At 45.4% G+C, this 21,967-nt stretch overlaps 1 protein-coding gene across 1 annotated transcript in view; it reads left to right on the top strand.

Annotated features, from left to right (window-relative positions):
* The window catches only part of LOC101426461 (SH2B adapter protein 1-like), a 68,101-nt gene extending 59,219 nt beyond the window's left edge, over positions 1 to 8,882 (top strand). The window contains 5 exon segments of the mRNA XM_071218375.1: positions 1,100 to 1,163; positions 4,632 to 4,781; positions 6,512 to 6,712; positions 7,088 to 7,749; positions 7,752 to 8,882. Of these exon segments, the coding sequence (XP_071074476.1) occupies positions 1,100 to 1,163; positions 4,632 to 4,781; positions 6,512 to 6,712; positions 7,088 to 7,749; positions 7,752 to 8,882 (2,208 nt within the window).
* Positions 8,883 to 21,967: the final 13,085 nt, after the last annotated feature.

The raw sequence follows: 21,967 nt of genomic DNA, 5'->3' as shown, positions 1-21,967 counted from the left end.
AATAACATCTTCAAAGATCCTTTTCTCAGATAAGATCACATTCCTGTACTGGAGATTAAGACTTGAACATGTCTTTTTTAGGGACATAATTCAACTCATAGCACAGAACAAACTACTAAGATTTAGAAGTGGGCATGTAGTACAAAAAGGCCTTTTCTTTTATGGCTGGACCTGTTTTGGAAGTCAATAGACTATCAATTATAAACAATCATTTTTATTTAATAAAATATAAAATGATAGAAAGGATGAATGTTCTTCAAACTCTGATCCAGACCAACCTGAGTATTACATTCACTAGAAAATATCATGATTGAATAATGTCTTATAATTTTGTATATGAAAATAGTTGTTAGAAATTGAATTTTTTAATCAAAAAAATGAAAACTTGGGTAAAACATTAATGCCTTTAATTATTTTAAGTGCAGTGATCCAAATAATTTTCAAACTTATAATTAGAAAATAAATAAAAACAGTTAAAAACTACAAAGGAAAAGATACTTTAGGATATGCACTAACTTTCAAAATTACTTTACTCTGAAGAAATCTCCCTATGAAAGTGGTGAATTCACAGTCACTGGAGATATTCAACATTAGCTGGACAAGAGCTGTCACAGATTCCATAGAAAGGACTCAAGCATCTACAGATAGTTGAAGAACCTGGCATTTACGGAAAATACCCTCCGACTATAGGGTGTTTTTCAAGTTTTTCTTCCCCATTTTGTGATCCAAAGGAGTAGTGTGATGATGGCAGGTTGTTTGTTGAAGGATAATACTTTTGTGGTCCATACAAAGAACTACTAATGTAAAATGTCTCTCTGGATGTTATTATAGTATCTTTTTTTTAAAAAAGCACATCTAGTTTGGCACTTAATAGTCCACATATTATGGAAAAATAGGAGGGTTGTCATGACAACTAGATGGAAAATTTAGTCAATGTAGTTCATTCCATATAATGCAGAATTCTCTTCCTTCCTACTTGTTTAAAAAATAATTCCATGCAAAATCCATGCTCTGCACTGAAATAACCTGCAATATGTGTGATAATATATACTCCAGTGTTAAATAACACATTAAAGATAATTTTTATTTGTCTTTTCAGATGCTGGCCATTTTGGCCTGCTGTGGAGCCATTACATTTGGGCATAGTGGGAGCATAGACTCAGGTACAACAGAAACTTTCATGGAATAACTTTTATTACTTACAAAGAACAAAGGGACTGAAAGAGCAGGGGAGGAGATTCCCATCATGGCAGGTTCCCAGGGAGGCCAACTGGTCAAACCAGAATCAGTGTTTGGTGGCTCCCCATGTCCACTTTGCTTTAGAGAAGAGAAACAAATCTGTGCCACCCGAAGACTGGTTATTTATATACCCCAGAGGCAGGTCTGATAAGCAGCTGGAACTGCTTTTTCCTGGGTTTCACGTTTAAGGTTTGGTCAGACCCTTTCATTAGATATTGCATCTCTCCCAGACCACAGAATGGAAACAGATGGAAACATCTGCACACAATAGAAAAGGAGGTGAGGAAGGGTTATGTGAGGGTTAGGAGATGGTCCCTGACTTCCCCAGCATGTGGCTCTACTTTGTCAGTGTCATGGCCATTGAATGCATTGTGTGTCCCCCCCGGTTTAAACTGAACACAGGAGGAATTCTTTCCTGACTATAAAAATTAGCATAAGCCCATAGAAAAGATTCATTGGAACATTTGAAATGTCAAAGTGAGGTATATCATTCAATTCACAAACAATCAGTACAATTTGAGCATACTGAGGCACCAGGGAAAGGAATGGAAATCTGGAATATTGCACTAGAGCAAGAAGGGTCATAGAGAATATCTGGTTATGAAAATTACTTAATGAAATGAATAATTTGAAAGTCAGACTAAAATTATTTCATTCTACTCCATTCTGTAGGGGAAACAATGTAGCAAATAGAACCTGTTGCCTTATGTTAATATAAGTGAATCTATGAATGGAGCAAACACTATTTTGCACATTTCTTGATACCATTAAATATTTCCAACAATACAGACAAACAGAGACCTTGAAAATGGCCAAATATGATTTATCCCAGTCCCTTAGTCAGTGCAATATAGAAAATCGTGAAGGGAGTAGGTATAGCTTAGTGATGATCACCTGATTCTCACATACAAGGTACTAGGTTCAGTTCTCAGTGCCTCTAAAAAAAAATAAAAAAGTAAGTCAGTGAAACAGGAAATGTAAATGTGCTCACATATATCTGTCTTTCCTTAGAGAAAGAAGCCAGAACTGTGTTTATGCAATTATATGATTCTTCTCTTCAATATTTATATTTAGTAATTCATGAAAATTTGAGTGGTATAAGGCTCTCCATAATCTACACCAAACTTTTCAACTACTCTGCCATTGTACTATCTTTTCTGTCTACTCTGGACTAGAGAAAAATAAATAAAATGAAATAAATTGGCATATGAAAAGAAAAAAGGTAAATATTTTAATGAAATATTTAAATATTTCAATTTCAATGGCAGATTATTAAATAGCATAAGTACTTAAAATTTCAGTTTATTTTAATTTACTCTGTAGTACATTTGCTGAATTGTATTAGAATTGAAAAGTTAAGAGAAAATATCATTTATTTTCCATAGAGAATTTTTTTAAAAGAGGTAATATTGTTGTAGCAGAGAGAGGTCTGGTGTACATGGTATTGAAGGACAAGATGCAAGAAGCTGAGAAGGAAGATTTATTATGACCAGCTGGACTCAGCAGACTCATGTCCTAATAAAAAGTGAACTCCGAATAGGATATTTGGGTCCCTGTTATACAGAGGATGTAGGAATGGGGAGCCAAACAGTGCTTATGTGCAAAAGCACCTTTTTGTTAGTTCCTTCAAGTGTTCTATCTGAATATCAGATAGGTTATGTCCTCCAGGTAAGTTTGAATTAACACATATCCCCCACATTCAAGGTAAGTTTTAACATGTACCCCCACATTCCAGGTAAGCTTGAATTAACACATTTAGTTTGCAGCCTTCCTGAATATCCAAAGCCTATAGAGTTTATACCTTTCAATTGGCTTTCCAGGGAGCTAGGCATACTTGGATATAGCAAAAGTTTGAATTTATGCACAGGTCATTTTATTTCTCCCCTTTGATGCATGCTTAAGGTTATTAAGATTTGGCATTACTATTGTCAGTCTCTCTGGACTAACTGGTATGTATATAGAACCATGAGATGGGCACCTGTCTGCATTTTTATTATACCATTTATTATGGCATGTATCCTGAAAGGAAGGAGGCAAGGAAGTATGGTACATCCTCCTATGAGGAAGACAATTATTCCCACTATAAGCTTGAAATTGTCTGCTATTAACTGCCAGCTTCCAAAGGGATTACTTAAATTCTAACCACCCCAGGTCTGCACTGAAACATGAGCAATTTTTACTGTTTTACTTGTAATTTCATGATAACCTTTCCAGTGCTGTCTAGTTTAAGGCAGCAATTAGAGAGATTGAATTTTCCTCAACCTCCCTTCCCCCTTCAGCTGCCAGGAGATAGTCTGGGGCAAGACAGTTTTGATAGATAGCATTTCTGAATTTAGTTTGCTGTTGGGCTAGTAAGTTTAGAGCATGGGCAGTTTCATTAGTTATTATTTCTACCATGGCTTGTAAGTGGATGATTCGGTTTAGCATATAGATGGGGGTTTGATAACCCCACATGCCATCCTCTGCCCAAGTTGCTGGCCCATAGTACTGGATTATATGCTCAGGGAGCCATTCTTCATCTCCCCAGGTAATGACAGCCCTTTTTTCTCTTATGTTTTGATATACTGGCAGGCTTAGCTCTTTCCCTTCTGTTAAGGGAATGAGGAAGGAGGGTTTTATTGTACCAAGCATACAAGTATCACACCAGTTTCAGGGAAGTTCTTGGAATGTGACTTTTCCACAAATCCAGTACAGACAATTTGGGGCAGTAAAGGTGCCCTTTGCATTGGAATTCCACACTGTGATTAATTTGGGGAAAGTATGATTTATGAGAATGAGGTCAGATTCATTCCATGTTCCCCAAGGCTCTGTTGTATTGGTGGTGTAATTTTGGAGTTTTCCCCCTGTACCTGTTAGGTTTCCAACAGATATAGAGGAGTTTAGGCAAGCCCTTGAAGGACAATATTTTCCTATGACAGAAGTTTGCAAGGGCCACTTACTATCTCAGGGGACAGCCGGGAGGCCAGTTTCCTTATATGGTTGGCTGTAATTGTATTCTATAGTTTCCCAGGGCCATTGGTCTCCCATATTAGTACCTCCACATACACAACATGAAGAGACATTTAAGGCTGCCCCTACTACTTCAGCTAGGTTTATAAAGAGGCTTTTTGCTGTTTGCGGAATGTAACAGGGCTTTTCCACTTCTTCATAGAAGGAGTGAACACAGAGTGGGCTTTGCTTGTGTGTGGGTGTTCCTGATACCCAACCCAGATGTAGGCTCTTGGGTCCATTCCTCTACCATCAATGCAGAGGCCCATTTGGATTCCCTGATTCTGCCAGGATTCAGGGGTAAGGATGGTGAGGTTTAAAGGGTTACATTGACCATGTGGACAGTTAGCCAGGGCCATTCCTTTGGTGAGGATGGTGTTTGTTTAGTTGTGTCTGTGTTCCAGGTGACCCAGGTGACCCAGGTGATGCAGGACCAGTAGGGACAGTAGAATGCACATACTTATTTGCACCAGAAGCCCCCTCCTTAGGCTTCACTGCGGCCACCCCTCGGGCTGAAGTGTGGTTTGCTGGCCTGGAGGGGGGCGGCGGCCGCGGTAGGCCTATTCCAAACTGCTGCCGACATAATAGGGTGGTTGGTCGGGCCCACCGCCACCCCTGAAGGAAGCTTGGCATGGGCACAGAGTGCCCTCGGGTCTCCCCTTCTCGGCAGCCATGCTTCCGTGGCCGCCCCTCCTCCCGGATAACGCCACACGATGCCTTCTTTCTCCCTGCGCAGGCGCAGGGCGGAAAATTCCAGTCTGCCCTTTTCCCCACCCCCGACAGCAGCAACAGCCAGGCGTGGGCGGGAAACTCCAGTCTGCCCTCTACCCCAGCAACAGCAGCCACCAATCCCTAAACCCTGCCACTTCCCCCAGCAACAGCGACAGCCAATCCCTAACCACCACCCCTCCCCCTTCCAATACCTCCCACTGACCTTTCTCCGGCAACCAATCAGAACAGGGCATGGCTTCGACCAATCAGCCTTCCCCAGCCCCTATAAAACTGTTGCCTCTCCCTCAATAAAGTTGGACTTGCGTGTTTACCTTGTCTCCGCAGTAGTTCTTCTGCCATGCGCCCTCCAGTCCTGAGCCTGGCCTCCCTTGTCCCCAGTTCGTCACCTGCTTCTCCAGGTGACCCCTTCGTCGCCGGCTCCGCCGGGCGACCCCGTCAGCCGAACCGCGCAACCCCTGTGAGACCGACCCTTCGTCTGCTGCCAGACCGACCCCTCGTCCCAAGTGGGACCGACCCCTCGTCCCAAGCGGGACTGACCCCTCGTCCAAAGCTGGACCGACCCCTCATCCGCAGCCAGACCCCACCTCTACTGACCGAGCAAGCCGCCGCAGCTGACGCCCAACGTGGGGCAAAGCAACCCCACCACAGCCTCACTCCATAACCTGGTGGCGACCCCCCTCCTCCCTTCTCACCGTGGGGCTTCTCTCGTGCAACATTGCTGCTACCTGAGCCTTGGCTACCTCATATGATCCACGGCGATCTGGGAGAATTGCTGGATGGCTTTCTCCTTCCATGTCGGGAGCTTATACCGACCCGCTTTGATTAAGAGGAGCCTTGGATTTCTCGGGAGCGCGCGCTTGCACGTCTGAAGTAACCCTACCACAGCCCTACGCCCTCCTCTCTTCTCACCCCTATCTTTTCACTCTGCATTGCTGCTCCTGAACCTTGGCGACCTCATACGATCCACGGCAGTCTGGGAGAATCACTGGATGGCTTTCTCCTTCCATGTTAGGGGCTTATACTGACCTGCTATGATTAAGAGGCACCAATAAAACTCTCAGGAGCGCGTGCCTGAGCACCTCCACTCCTGCCTTCACCTCTGCCTCCTCCCCTCTGCGCTTAATCCCCTTTGCCTTGCTCCACTGCTCATCGTTCCGCCTTCCCCTCGTCGGGGCCTTCCTTTGGCCCGCGACCACCGTCGGAGTCCCATCGGCTCCGACCCCTCGTCTCACCGCGCACCTCGGCTCCCATTGCCGCGCTCTCAAGGTAAGGGCCCCTTTTCTTATCGGCTCCAAAAGGCCATTAGCAATGGGTAACATCCTTTCTGCTAAGCAAGCCCTGCAAGTTCGGGCTCTTGCCGGTCTCCTAGACACTCACCGGTGTAAGATCTCTTTGAAACAGCTCCAAGTTTATTGGGACCTTCTTCTCCCCTTTAATCCTTGGCTTACCACATGTCAGCTCTGGGACCCGGATACCTATACTCACCTTATAGATAGGGTCACTTCTGCTGTGGAGCAGGAAGGTAAAAGATTCCCTCCTGGCTTATTACCAGTGCTTTTTACCATCCACTCCTGCCTTCAATGTGCCCCTACCATCGACTCCTTCCGGCTGTGCCACCGCCGCCACCGTGATTGTCAGGACGGCGACTTTAACCGGGACCCTGATCAGGATCCTGATGCCGGCTCCGACTCCAACTCTGAGTCGCTTGTCGAGCACCTTAATAACGCGCTCGAAAATTGTCTCCCTAAACAGTGTAATCTTGCAGTGCCGAGTGCAGGTGAAGATGGCGAACTTCCGCCTTCTTCCTCGCTCGAAAAGGAGAAGCACTCCCAAGATGGCGGGCTTCCGCCTTCTTCGCCATCCGAAAAGGGGAGGCACTCTCAAGATGGCGGACTTCCGCCTTCTTCTTCGCTCATAAAGGGGATGTCCCTTTGCCCCTCCCCCCCGACAACTTCCTGCCTGGGTGGGCTGGAAGCTCCCTCCCCGCCATTTTGTAGCACCGCTGGGGACGGCCTGCAGCCATTTTGTAACACCGCATGGGCAATGGCTCCTCTCGCGCCCTCCGCGCCAGCGGCCCCCCCCGGCTCTGCCTCCCCCTGGCAGCCCCCTCCATCCGATCCGTGGCAAGCTGCCACACGCGCGGCCCCCTCTAGCCTATTTTTGGACCCGTATTCCTCCCCTGCCAAGCGCAAGTTCTGTGAGTCCCATGCCGGGGCTGCTGCCCTGGACTTTGCCCGCCGTTTCCGCCTCTACCTGGCCTCCCACCCCCAATATGTGGGGCCGGGGGCTGAGGCTGCCTTCTCCCGCCATTTTGCTGAGCTCTTCCTGCAGCACTTTGAAGCTGAGGTGGCCCAGGCCTCTGGCTCCCTCTCACCACCCGTCTTGGCTCCCCTGAGTCCTGGAGCGGAGATCCCACCACATGACCTGTCCCTTGAGAGCTGCAGGGTGGGTGGGCCCCTGGCTGTGCTGGGCCCTTCTCGGCCATCTGAGGACCTGGCCAGCCCCCTCCCTTCCTCCGTCTCTTCCTCTTCTACGACCTCCTCAAAGCCGAAGCTAAAGAAACGCTTCTCCCTCCACTCAGTGGATCACTCCGTCCGCAGTTCAGTCCGTGGAATCCTGCAGTGGCGGGGGACCGTTGACCCACCCTCTCCAGCTGGGCCCCTGGAGACCTCCTCAGGCCCCCCAGTCTTAGGAGGAAACAGCAACTCCAACTCCTCTGGTGGGGCTGGGACCATTGGTAGGGGACTGGTTGGTGATGAGACGTCCCTTGGGGAAAGATGGACTCACCGGGTTTTGAGAGGCTGAGACTGAGTCGGAGAGGGAGGGCCTTGAAAGATGGAACAGGGATGGTGCAGAGGGAAGAGCTGCTGAGTTTCATGGGGGCTGAAGAGGCAGCCCTTGACCCAGCTGGAGTGAGCCGGAGAGGAGGGGCAACCAGGCCTACCTCAGGGGGAGGAGGGCAACCTCAGTGGCAGAAGTGCCGCTTACTGCTTCGGAGTGAAGGAAGAGGAGGAGGAGGAGGAAGTCGCCTGGAGTTCTTTGTACCACCCAAAGCTTCTCGGCCCTGACTCAGCATTCCCTGCTCCACTATAAAAGACGTCCAAATGACCACAGCCCTGGAGATGCCTGACCGGGAGAACACATTCGTGGTTAAGGTGGAAGGCCCCTCAGAGTATATCCTGGAGACAGCCGATGCACTACATGTGAAGGCCTGGGTGTCTAATATCCAAAAATGCCTGTCTGCCTCCATTGCTGCCTCCCATTTTGACTCAATGGAACTGCTTCCCCCAGAATTACCCCCTCGCATCCCTATTAAAGAGGGACCTCCAGCAGAGACAGTTCATCCCCTCTCAGCTCCCTACCTTCCCCTGGACACTCCAGAAACGGCCACAGGGTCATTTCTTTTCCAGGGAGAGTCAGAAAGAGGTGAGGGGGACCAGCCCCTCTCAGGATATCATGGGATGCTCTCTCGACTCAAGGCTGTCCAGTTAGTGCTGGCAGGAGGTACTGGCTCCCACGGCGTTTTCCTGGTACGTCAGAGTGAGACGAGGCAGGGCAAATATGTCCTCACTTTCAACTTCCAGGGCAAGGCCAAGCACCTGCGTTTGTCATTGAATGAGGGCCAGTGCCGAGTCCAGCACCTGTGGTTCCAGTCCATTTTCGATATGCTCAAGCATTTCCAGGTGCACCCCATCCCTCTGGAGTCTGGAGGCTCCAGTGATGTTGTCCTTGTCAACTATGTCGTGTCCTCCCAGCAGCAGCAGGGTGAGCAGAGCAGGTCTGCAGGGGAGGAGGTGCCTGTACACCCTGGAAGTGAGGCCGAGAGCAGGCCGAGAGCCCTGCAGAGGTGTGCGAGGGAGATGCGTCAAACTCGCCACCTCTGCAGCGGATGTCCCGCAGGGAACAGCACCAGATGCGAGTGATCCAGCACCAACTGAGCCAGCTCACCCTCCACCCCGAGAGACAACCATCCAACCCTGAAGTCCGTTCGCTGCTCGCACTCTACCGTCAGTGCAGACACTGCAACCCTCACCATGCTGCCGAGCCAATTAACATAGTCTCTCTCCTTCTCCTTAGGCTCTCCCTCACCACCTCTGGCCAAGCTAACCCCTCTCACCAGCCCTTCAATTGGACACCCCCCCCACTTCATCTTCTCGGCCTCCTCCTACCCGACCTCTTCCTGCTCACTCTTCCTGCAGGTGCCCCAAGTCTTCTGTAACCGCGGCCCCCCATGTCGCCATCGCTCTCAAGCAGCTCCAGCCCCGCTAAACGGCCTGCAACCTGCTTTCCCCAGCCCGCGGCCTGCTTTCTAGCATCCAATAATGCTTCTGCTCTTGCCTCCCCATACTTCTGTGGAGCTTCCTCCTGTCTCGACCTCACTCCTCTTCTCAGCCATCCAAAGCGTCCTTTCTCGTCCCCCGCCCCCCTCCCTTTTTTTTTTTCTTGAACCCCCATTGCATTGCAGATTGGGCCGCCCCATGTCGGCCCGCCCCGTTAACATCGGCCTCTCTCGCGCCCGTGGAGACTTTGGCCTTCTTGTTGTCCTCACCTACGTCTCCACCACTCCCGACGCTGCCGCCACCACCGCCGCTGATGCCCTGACGTGACTTGTCCTCACAGCTGCGATTCTCCAGACCATCACACAGTCTGCCTCTGCCGCTCTTCGCTGCCAAGAAGAGATCAACTACCTGTAACGCGCTGTCATCTTGGACTTTTAACAAGCAGATGGACCTTATAGCCACCGAGATCAACGAGAATTGGACATTGGCCACCCTTGCTTGCAATGCCCCCCAAATTGTACATTTATATCCCCGGCATACTCACCTCCCTCTTCAGCCCCGCTTCCCTCATTGCTTACTGCCTCTTGGGCCTCGGTTACTTGTTGCTGCTGCCATCCTGGCCCTTATTTGAAGAGAAGGGGGAAATGCGGCCACCCCTCGGGCTGAAGTGTGGTTTGCTGGCCTGGAGGGGGGCGGCGGCCGCGGTAGGCCTATTCCAAACCGCTGCTCCCATAATAGGGTGGTTGGTCGGGCCCACCGCCACCCCTGAAGGAAGCTCGGCATGGGCGCAGAGTGTCCTCGGGTCTCCCCTTCTCGGCAGCCATGCTTCCGTGGCCGCCCCTCCTCCTGGATAGCGCCACATGATGCCTTCTTTCTCCCTGCGCAGGCGCAGGGCGGAAAATTCCAGTCTGCCCTTTTCCCCACCCCCGACAGCAGCAACAGCCAGGCGTGGGCGGGAAACTCCAGTCTGCCCTCTACCCCAGCAACAGCAGCCACCAATCCCTAAACCCTGCCACTTCCCCCAGCAACAGCGACAGCCAATCCCTAACCACCACCCCTCCCCCTTCCAATACCTCCCACTGACCTTTCTCCAGCAACCAATCAGAACAGGGCGTGGCTTCAACCAATCAGCCTTCCCCAGCCCCTATAAAACTGTTGCCTCTCCCTCAATAAAGTTGGACTTGCGTGTTTACCTTGTCTCCATGGTAGTTCTTCTGCCATGCGCCCTCCAGTCCTGAGAGCCCCCGACAAGGGCCTGGCCTCCCTTGTCCCAGTTCGTCGCCTGCTTCTCCGGGCGACCCCTTCGTCACCGGCTTCGCTGGGCGACCCCGTCAGCCGAACCATGCAACCCCTGTGAGACCGACCCTTCGTCTGCTGCCGGACCGACACCTCGTCCCAAGCGGGACCGACCCCTCGTCCCAAGCGGGACCGACCCCTCGTCCAAAGCTGGACCAACCCCTCGTCCGCAGCCAGACCCCACCTCTACCAACCGAGCAAGCCGCCGCACTGCACTTTTCATTTCTGTAGTGCACATATACTTATTGTTATGAGTATATTTCTGCTCCCAGCTGAGTCCTCCAAATTTAGTGTTCTATGGTATCCCAGAATCTATAACTTGATATGTGTCAAATAGGAGGGACACTCATTAGTTCTAGTGACTGGAGTGAAGTTACATAGCTCCCCATTTTGATTAAATGCTCTTATTTCCCATTTATGGGATATTGATGGGGGCTTGGGCTCATAGCGTTTATTTGGCTGGATACGTTACAGACATTATAGGAGATTCCCTGAAACTGGCAGGTGGTTATATGGCCCCTGCAGGTGTAATGGCTATGATATATTAATGTGGTATTGATATGGGCCACCATATGCACTTCTTGAATACATGGCTTGCACTCTATGGTGCCAACCTGGGACCAGGGGAGGGTCAGGGCTAGGAGTAGGGAAAATAACCAAGGGGCATAGTAACTGGGATTAAACTGGATTCCTATTCTTCAGCTCTGTGTAGGTTAATTATCTTCCGGGGTGTGATTGAAGAAGAGCTCAGGGTTCCATCCTCAACCTTTGGCCATGAATGGACCAGTCAGCTTCTGGGGTGTGACTAGAGCAGAGTTTGGTGTTTTGTTCTTTTGCAAGATGAGTTTGGTTGAGGTGTGGGTATCTGGAATACAGGTCCAGATCTCTGGGGCAGCTTGCTTGACCCAGGTATGGTGTATCCACATGGTGATTTCAGCTATTTTAACTGCACTGGGGGTATTACAGGACAAGATAGGGTCCTCACCATCGAGGTATTAGTGGAGCTAACTTCCAGTCTTTGAACCAGACTGCATCTCCCAGCTTGTATGGGTGTATGGAGCTGCTTAAGCTAATGGGGGTCCTTTCTTGGACCCAGTGATGCAGGTTTTGTAGGGTTTTTCCTAAGCTGATCATTTACTGGGCTATTGATAAGTTTCCTCTTTCTCTGAGATCACTGTCTATGTTTTGGATTAAGGGGGTGGCCTCCCAAAGATGATTTCATAAGGGGTTAGGCTTAGCTTTTGGCTTGGGCTAGCCCAAACTTGGAGGAGAGCTCTCAGAAGTACTTGCACCCATGTTATCCTAGTTTCTTGTCAAATTTTGGCAACGTAAGTTTTTATTGTATAGTTCACTCAGTCTACTTTTCCTGAGCTTTGAGGACAGTAAGCGGTGTGCAGTTTCCATCAGATGCACAGTGCTTTGGCAATCTTTTGAGTGATTTCAGAGATGAAGGTGGTTCCATTGTCAGAGCCAATTGAGAGAGGTAGCCCATACCAAGGAATGATTTCCCTGAGGAGAACACTGGCCACTTCTTCAGTTTTTTTCAGTTCCAGTGGGGAAGGCTTCCACCCAGTAGGAAAAGGTACAAGTGAGGACTAGGAGATATTTACAGCTTCTGGATCATGGCATTTCAGTGAAATCAACTACTATATCTTTGAGAGGCATATTGCTGATCCATTGGACTCCTGGGGCTCCCATGGGTTCCTGGCAAGGGTTATTCTTTGCACATGTCACGCACTGCTGGCATATGGCATGGGCAACAGTGGCTAGATTTGGAATGGAGAAGAATCTTTCTAAACTTCTTTAAGATGGGTTTTCCCAAGTGTGTGTTTTCATGGTAGTCTTGAACTATGGTTGTGGCTAATATTTGAGGCACAACTATTCTGTGATTGGGCAATGTCCACCACCCATTTGCTCCTTGTGTCTCACTCTCAGAGAGTATCTACTCTGTCTTGGCTTGAGTATATTGTGGTTCCTGGTGATTCAGAGGCTGCGGGATGAGAGCAGGCAGTGCATAATGGGGTTTCTGATAATTAAGAGGTTGAGGAATGAGGGCAGAAGCTAAGTTTTCAGATAGGGATCCTTTCTGTGCTGCTCTTTTTGCTTTAGCATCTGCCCTCTGATTTCCTTGAGCAATGGGGCTGTGGCTTGTCTGGTGTCCCTTGCAGGGCATCATGACCACTTTGATAGGCTCCCAAACTGCTTTTAGTAATTCCAGAATCTGTATGCCATATTTAATGCTCTTTCCTCCTGAGTTAATGAGTCCTTTTTGTTTATATAAGCCTCCATGCACTTCAGGGTAAGGAAGGCATATTTGGAGTCTGTGTAGATGTTAACCTTGGCCCCAGTCACAAGTTATAGGACTCAGGTGAGGGCAATGAGTTCATCTTTTTGTGCTGATGTGTTATCTGGGAGGCCTTCACTGTGGTTTCAGAGGTTACTATGGTGTATCCTGCTTGCCAGTCACCGCCCTGAATAAAGCTACTCCCATCCATGAAGAACTCCATGTCAGGATTTGGTAGTGGCTGGTCTTAGAGGTCTGGCCAGCTGGAATGTACTTCTTGCAATGTTTCCAGGAAGTTATGGGTTGGAATTCCTGGCTCCATGGGTAGCAGGATTTAGGGTTTTTTACAAGTTCATGTTGGATGGATGGATTTTCACATAATAGAGTTTGATATTTAACCAGACAGGTGTTAATAAGCCAGTGTGTTCCTTTGACTTCTAAGATTGTAATTACTGCATGTGAAACTGAAAAATTATAGGCTGCCCAAGAGTTAATTTTATGGCTTCTAGTGTTAGCATAGCTGCAGCTGCTATAGCTTGCAGGCATGAGGGCCATCCACGGGCTACAGTGTCCAGTTGTTTGGATAGATAAGCTGCAGGTCTTTGACAGGAACCCAGGTATTGAGTGAGTACTCCTACTGCAATGTTTTGGCAATTATGAATGTATAGGTAGGACATTTTTCTGAGGTCTGGAAGCCCAAGGTTTGGTGCTGCCATCAGAGCCTGCTTGAGAGCAGTGAAAGCTTATTTCTGTGGGCTTTCCCAGCAGGATGTCACAATTTCCCCCCTTTGTGGCTTCATATAAAGGGCATGTGAGGACTACAAAATTGGGGATCCAAATACGGTAGAATCCAGATTCTCCGAGGAATTCTCACAAATTTCCATTAGTGCTGGGTTCAGGGAGGCTACAGATTGCTTCCTTTCTTTCAAATTCCAATTCACAGAGCCCCTGTGCTATTTTATAACCTAGATATTTGACCTGACATAGGCAGATTTGGGCTTTTTTCTTGGACACCTGATAGCCTTTTTGTTGCAGATGTTTTAAGAGGGCATGGATTCTACTAGCACAGTCTTGGTAGGTGGGATTTCCAAGGATGAGGTCATCTACATATTGGAGGAGAAAATAACTATGGTTTCCTGGTTTAATGGATTTGAGGTTACTGGACAGGGCTTATCCAAAAATAGTGGGTGCATTTTTAAATCTCTGAGGGAACAGCATCCAGGTTAGCTGTTGCTTTTTGCTGGAGGTCAGATTGTCCTATGTAAAGGCAAAAACCAGTTGGCTCTGGGGCACAATCTGAATGCAGAAGAAGGTATCTTTAAGACCCAGACATGAAAAATAGATTGCCGATGAGGGTCTCGAGCTGAAGAGAGTGTATGGATTAGGTACCACCACATGGAGGATTACTACTGCTGAGTTAACTGCTTGCAAGTCCTGGACTGGGCAGTAATCCCCATCAGCCTTTTTAACTGGGAAGAGTGGACTATTCCATGGCTTTAGTATGCCTTTATCCAGCTATCTCTGAATATGTAGCTGGACTTTTTCTTGCACTTCACATGGAACTGGATATTGCTTTATGCTCACTGGGCTGGTGGTGGGCTTTATTTCAATAATAATTGGAGGAATGTCATGTGCCATCCCCATTGGATTGCCCTCTGCCCATACTTTGGGAACATCTTTGAAGAGGATCCATACAGCTATAGATTGGCTGGATTCACTGAGGCAGAACAGTCTCCATTCCTCCTGCAGAGGAAGGTTTAGCACTATTTTTGGAGGGTTTGGTGGCCCCAGTGTTAATGTGGATTGCCCCATGGTATTAAGGGTAATTTGAGCCTGTAGTTTAAGCAGCAGGTGTCGACCCAGGAGGGGGACTGGGCATTTGGGGAGATACAGGAATTAGTGAGTGACCCCTTACCCCCAATGTTACAGGTCCTGGCTTGGAGGAAAGGCCGCTGTGTGCTTTTACCAGTTGCTCCTATGATAGTGTCTTGTCTTTTTGATAATGGCCTGACTGGCTTGGTCATTACAGAGTGTTGAGCCCCAGTATTGACCATCATATGTATGGTGCAGCCCCCAATTTGGACTCTGACCATAGGCTTCTTGGGGCTGAGAGAATAGGAGCCTGGTCTGTCCTAATAATCTCCATCAGAGTCTGCTATTCCTGCAAGTCCAATGAACTGATTTGCAGGCTTTCCTTCTGAATTTTTGTGAACCCTGGGTTTAGTTTGTGACTTTCCACGAGCTCTCCTGGCTAATACTTTGGCTGCTTTCTTTGTGGCCTGTTGGGTCACTCCTGTTTCCAGTGCCCCTCCTCCTTGCAGTATATGCACTGATTTTGCCCTAGGGGTGGGCCCCTCCCCCTCCTTGGGGCAGGGATTTCCTGTTTACTTTCCTTGACCCAGGATTGCCATTTTCAACTATTGTTGCTGCTAGAAGGTCTGCTTTTTTTTTTCATTTTCTGGTTTTCCTCTCTTCTGTATTCTATATTGCAGTTGACATAAACCTTGGTGGCTATATCCATGAGCTGAGAAATATTCATACCAGTGAACCCTTCTAACTTTTGTAGCTTTCTTTGGATGTCAGCCTGTGATTGGGCAACAAATGCTACATTGACCATTGTTTGGCTTTTGGGAGTGTCTGGGTTAAAGGGAGTGTATACAAAAATTGCCTCGCACAGTCTCTCATAGAATAGAGCAGGACTTTCATCGAGAGTTTGTAAGATTTGAGTGTTTTTTGTCATGTTTGCTGCTTTTTGGCTCCCAACTCTGAACCCAACTAAGGTCCTATGGAAAGTTTCTAGTAAGTTGAACCCGGTTGTGCTATTGGGATCCCATTGGGGTTTCTCATCTAGGAACTATGTGCAAGCATATTGGTCACTGTCCAGGGTTCCCTCTAATGGGTGCTCTTTGAGCCAAGTTAGAGCTCCTTGTGTGACTCACATTCTGTCCTCAAAGTTGAGTAAGATCATGATGGGTTTTTTACAATCAGCACAGGTGAGTTCGTGGGTCTGTATGATGGACTGGAAGAGATCTCTCATGCCCTGAGGCTTCTCCAAATATAGTGGGGTGTGACTTCTCCAGTTAAAGAGGTCGGTTGTAGTGAAGGGCTGGTACACAAACATTTGATTTCCTCCTTGAATCTGGCCACCTGCATCATAATAAATTGGAACTCAGGCTTCATGGAGAGGTAACTGTAGGGCACCCCTTCTCCCTGCTCCACCTGCCTCTGGGGCTTCCCATGATCTGAGTTGTCATTTTTCAGGGACTCCTTCCTGACTGATGGTCATCATTATGCTGGCAGGGGCAAATGGCTGTAGGGGCAGCCGGGATGCATTTCCCAGTGAGGATGACAGCAAAGACAGTTAATGGGACAATGTGGATGCACTTCCCAGCATGGATGGCAATGGGGGAACACGCTTAGCGAAATTGCCTCATCCCCATTTCTCAGCACTGGCATGGTAGGAGCAATCACATAGGGTGGCAGGAGGTAATTTTTAACTGGCCCTTCTAGAATGAGTGGGTCAGCACTGGATTTGGAGGCTCACTTCCTCTGGACCCTTTGCATAGTGCTTGTTTGGCCTGGTTTCTGGGACAACACTTCTGGGCTTTTGTATCAGGTAAATCCTGACTTCTTTAGTCATACATTTCCCTAACCAGGGTGGACTTCTACTCACAGCATCCTGCCAGACATAGATGTAGGGGAACTGGTCAGGGTGCCCTGGTTTTCTGGTTACTACATAGTGGACTTTATGGATGATCCAGGGGTCAAAAGTGCCCTCCTGGGGCCAGCCTACACCAAAAGTCAGCCTTTCTAATTCACAAAGCATTCTAAGCTTCCCTGACTGGAACTTTATGCCATATACATTTCCGTGGAACGCTCGGGGAAAAATTTTCAGCATACAGCCTAATGTGGTCCTACTTTGTGTGTTTCTCATGTTTCTACCGTGTTGGCACTGCACAACACTCACTCAGCCTTTCTCTTCATCCATTTCTGGCCGTGTCCCTAGTGGGAGTTTACAGTGCCTCTTAGCCTTAGCAGGTTAGTATAAACCCCAGACTCAGAAAAGGGTCCCTTTGCAGGGAGGTCCTTCAGACCACCCTTGAGTAGATATGGTCACCACAGAACCACAGATCGGGACTCTGCACTCACCCCACAGAAGTGTGTTTCTGCGTCTCACTCAGTCTCCACAACCACATGCACACAACCACCCTGTTTTCTTTCTTGGACCTAAAGAAGATGGCTTCCTCCTGTCTCCTCAGGAGCACTGGGGTCTTCTTCAAGAGCTTATTGGGCTCCCCTCCTTATTTTTCAGAATTAGGCTTTTCCTGCACTATGCCCTCAGGGGTCTTACCTGTCTGGTGTGTGGAGCTCCTTGCTTCATTCTCAGGGTCTCTTGAAACCTCTGGTGCCTCAGTTTCTCAGGGAGGGCTCTGGTGAAGTCCACAACCTTTTTCTGGACTAAGGGGAGTCAATGGGTGCCCAGGACTGGGGTTTGCCTGGGCCCTCCCATCCTCCGCAGAGACATCTGGGAAAGGCAATCAACTGTTGCCACCTCTGACCTTCTCAATGTATCCCAGATGAGCCCCCAGAGATGTTGTAGCAGGGAGAAGTTGTGTGTATGTGGTATCAAAGGCCAGGACACGAGAAGCTGAGAAGGAAGCCTTATTATGACTGGCCAGACTCAATGGACTCCTGTCTTAATAAAAACTGAGCACCAAATAGGATTTTTGGGTCTCTTTTGTACAGAGGATGTAGGAGTGGGAACTCAAATGGTGCTTATATGCAAAAGAACCTTTTTGTTAATTTCTTCAAGTGTTTTATCTGAGTATCAGATAAGTTATATCCTCCAGGCAAGCTTGAATTAACACATATCCCCCACATTCCAGGTAAACTTTAACATGTACCCCCCACATTCAGGGTAAACTTGAATTAATACATTTAGTTTGCATCCTCCCTGAATATCCAAAGCCTATTGAGTTTATACCTCTCAATTGGCTTTCCAGGGAACTAGGCATACTTGGATAAAGAAAAAGTTTGAATTTATGCACAGGCCATATTAATATAATATAGTGGTTAAATGCTAGACTCTTAAGCCAAACTGGCTGGGTTTAAATGTGGGATTAATTGCCTACATACATTATTACCTTTTTCAAGTTGTATTTGTTTGCATCTCAGTTTCTTTTCTGACAATATATTAAAGTCTCCTTCAGAATGTTGTTTTGAAGACTAAGTGAACTTATGTATTTAAAGCAGTTAGAAAAATGTTTGAATATATTAACATAAGGTTTGGTTCTGGTATTTTTATTACATGTCTTTGCATCAGCTCTCTATGCCCTAAAGACTGGGCTTGGAAATGCTATCATCTACAAATCCTATGGCTTATTTTTCTCTCAACAAATTTCCAAAGCACAGAGTCTACATTTAATTCAATAACTCATTGACTTCATCAGAAACAGGCTCTTCCATAATTCTGCTCTTCATCTGCAGAATGCTGGCATTCAGTAGCTCATGTCTGCTCTTTATGGTTACAAGAAGGTTTCCAGGTATCACTACACTCTCCAGTATCCAAACAAGAAGGAAGTGATCCTACAGAAACAATTCATTCTTCAGGCCATTCTTGTATTAATAAAGGGAAAAAATATTCTAGAAGAAATTTCTGTAGATCAAATTGTCTGGTGGAATATAATTATCCACATAGTTTTAAAACAATGATGACTAAGGGTCCTAAATTTCTTAACATCAAGGGAAGTCCACCTACCTTACTAAAAATAGTAAAGGCTCTTTTAATGAGAAACAAATTGAGAAAATGGCTACTGTGTGGGCAAATAATATCTACCACACCGAGAATGGGTAGGTTGACCTACAGCGTCTTGCCTCCACTATTTGCAATTCTCTATCCCATGTGATTTTGTATAAGCCACTTTTTTTTTAGTTTATATACATTGAAGCCCTCAGTCCACACAGTCAGGAATAAATTTTAAAAGATGATTTCATTATAAACATAAATCACTACCTTTTAAATTGTAAAGGAAGATATATAAGTTTAATGTGAAAACCATACCTCAGGAAAATCTTGCCAAAAAAATGGAAAAAAAAAAAAGCACCTTGAAAAGAGACTATAAACTAAGTTAAAGATGGTCATTCATTTTACCTATTTCTCTCAATCCATTTTATGTAGTGTTGTATTTGTTTAGATATTCTGGTAATGTTCTCCTTTAGTCTAAATATACATTCTTATTGAAATTTTCTAATTGCATTAAAATAATGAGGTACAATGAGGTCATGTAGCTGGCAGAAAGAAAGTCAATGCCAATAGTTCTCAACTGATATATATTTACAAACTGCTGGGGATGTTGCTAAAGACATATCTCTGAATAAAGTGCTTTTTTGCTGCAGCTGAATACATACTCACTTATACCATTATCTCTCACATATTATATTTAGATTAAAAAGAATATAGACACTTAAAACTGTAAATATAATAAAGTTAATCAAGTAGAAATATGTAGAATATCTCTATAATTACATAGGGGGATTTATAAAAATTCATGATACACTTGTTCTTAAGAAACTTTCAAAATTGTAAAAGTTTCAGTATCATATATTAGGTTGGTGCAAAATAAATTGCAGTTTTGGGCCATGAATTTTAGATCATATAACTAGGCTCAAACACATCTTTATTAATCAAAATAGGAATCATTACAATCAACACATTTTTGCCAGTGAGAAATGTTTGTTTATTCCCGTAGCATAACAATCCATGCTTTGAGATTTGATGAACGCTTAGAAAGCATTTTCTTCATCCTGGAAGCATTTTCCCTGCAAAAAGTTGGTGAGTTGCTTGAAGAAGTGGTAGTTGGTTGGTGAGAGGTCAAATGAATATGGTGGGTGGGCAAAACTTTGTAGCCCAATTTAACTTTTGAAGCATTGATTGTGTGACATGTGGTCAGGTATTGTTGTGGAGAAATGGGTCCTTTCTGTTGACCAATGGCAGTTGCAGGCATTGCAGTTTTGGTGCATCTCATTGATTCACTGAGCATACTTCTCAGATGTAATGGTTTCACCAGAATTCAGAAAGTTGTAGTGGATCAGACCAGCTGCAGACCACCAAACATGACCATTACCTTTTTTTGCTGGTTGTTATATAAATTCACTTTTCACTGCATGTCACAATCCAATCAAGAAATGGTTCATTGTTGTTGTATAGAATAAGAGAAGATGACACTTCCAAATGACGATTTTTTAAATTTTCAGTCAGCTCTAAGACACCCACTTATCAAGCTTTTTCACCTTTCCAATTTGCTTCAAATGTTGAATGAACATAAAACTGTCAATGTTGAATTCTTCAGCAACTTCTCATGTAGTTGTAAGAGGATCAGCTTTGATGATTGCTCTCAGTTGTTTCTTGTCAACTTCCAATGGCCGTCCACTATGCTCCTCATCTTCAGGGCTCTTGTCTTCTTTGCAAACCTTCTTGAACCATCACTGCACTGTATGTTCATTAGCAGTTCCTGGGCTAAATGCATTGTTGATGTTGTAAGTTGTCTTTGCTGCTTTAAGACCATTTTGAACTCAAATAAGAAAATCACTCGAATTTGTTTTATGTCTAACATCATATCCATAGTCTAAAATAAATATAAAATAAACAGCAAGTAAAAAGTCATTAGCAAAAATACAGTGAGAAATGCACATTAAAATGATGTATAAACATAACAACATTTATTTAAGGGTGCAATGCTAATATCAAATGGCAAATTCCAACAATGCAAAATTGCAAATAATTTGAGATAAAAAATATATAATACTAAAATTGAAATATTTGGAATTAAATGATAATGAAACTCTTACTTTCAAGAAGTGTGAATTACAGCTAAAATAGAATCTGGAAGGAAATCTTTTTGTCCTAAATGCATGGGTTAGAAGAGAAGAAATTTTAAAAAAGAAAGAAAAGTATAACACCTATTAGCTTAAATTCAAATCAAGACATTAAAAAATGAGGAACAAAGTTAAACATGAAAAATAAATATAAAATAACAAGTGACAAAATAAAAAATAAAGAAATAGTGCTTTAAACACAATTCAATTCTTGGAAAAGACTAATCAAAGCAAAAGAAAAGAGGAGGTAGAAGAGTGCCACAGAAAAATAATTTGAGGAATACAAAAAAAGGAACCTAAATTTAAATGCAATATTAGACTAAATAAATCTGAGAGATACTTAAATTGTTTTTATTACTTGCATGTTAAAGTATGTTAATATATAAATAAAACTTTGAAGTATATTCCTTTGCATTATCTAATAAACTAACAACTGCATTAAAACTGATTGTCAGCAATAGAATTGGAAGAACTGGGAGTGGATATGGCTCAACTGATAGAGCACCCACCTACAATATGGAGGGTCCAGGGTTCTATACCCAAGGCCTCCTGACCCATGTGGTGAGCTGGCTCAAGCGCAGTGCTGCTGTGTGCAAGGAATGCCATGCCACACAGGGATGCCCCCACATATGGGAGCCCGACATGCAAGGATCGCACCCAGCAAGGAGAATCACCCTGTGTGAAAAAAGCAAAGCCCAACCAGGAGTGACGCTGCGCACATGGAAAGCTGATGCAGCAAGATAACGCAACAACAACAAAAAAATGCAGTTTCCCAGTGCCATCGGATAATACAAGCAGACACAGAAGAACACACAGTGAATGGACACAGAGAGCAGACAACTGGGGAAGGGGAGAGAAATAAATAAAATAAATCTTAAAAAAGTAACTGGTAGAATAAAGTGATTGATTAATTTTTAAAAGTTGTTACTAGGATCTTATTAGTAGCTAACAGATGCATCAGAGTGAGTAATTGTTTGACCTATGAACTACCTCAAACTTCCTCATGAACTTCTTGTTGAATTTATGCTACAAATCAATAAGTAAATAATTTCTCTTAACATCAATAATACTGTTCATGTTGTTCAAGTTCCTACTGAATTACATTAAAAATTTTTCTAGTACTTATTTTGTTATATTCAGCCTCTTTGTTATCAATTAAACCACAAAAATCAATTATTAGATTGTCATATATTATTGGTTTTGATGTTTTAATATTTTTGTTCATCTTCATTTTAAGAACATTGAAAAAGGATTTGGCCAATATTCATGATTA

The sequence above is a fragment of the Dasypus novemcinctus genome, chromosome 11 (genome assembly GCF_030445035.2).
Source record: "Dasypus novemcinctus isolate mDasNov1 chromosome 11, mDasNov1.1.hap2, whole genome shotgun sequence".
NCBI classification, from domain to species: Eukaryota; Metazoa; Chordata; class Mammalia; order Cingulata; family Dasypodidae; genus Dasypus; species Dasypus novemcinctus.
This window is presented reverse-complemented; position numbering and strand designations above follow the sequence as displayed.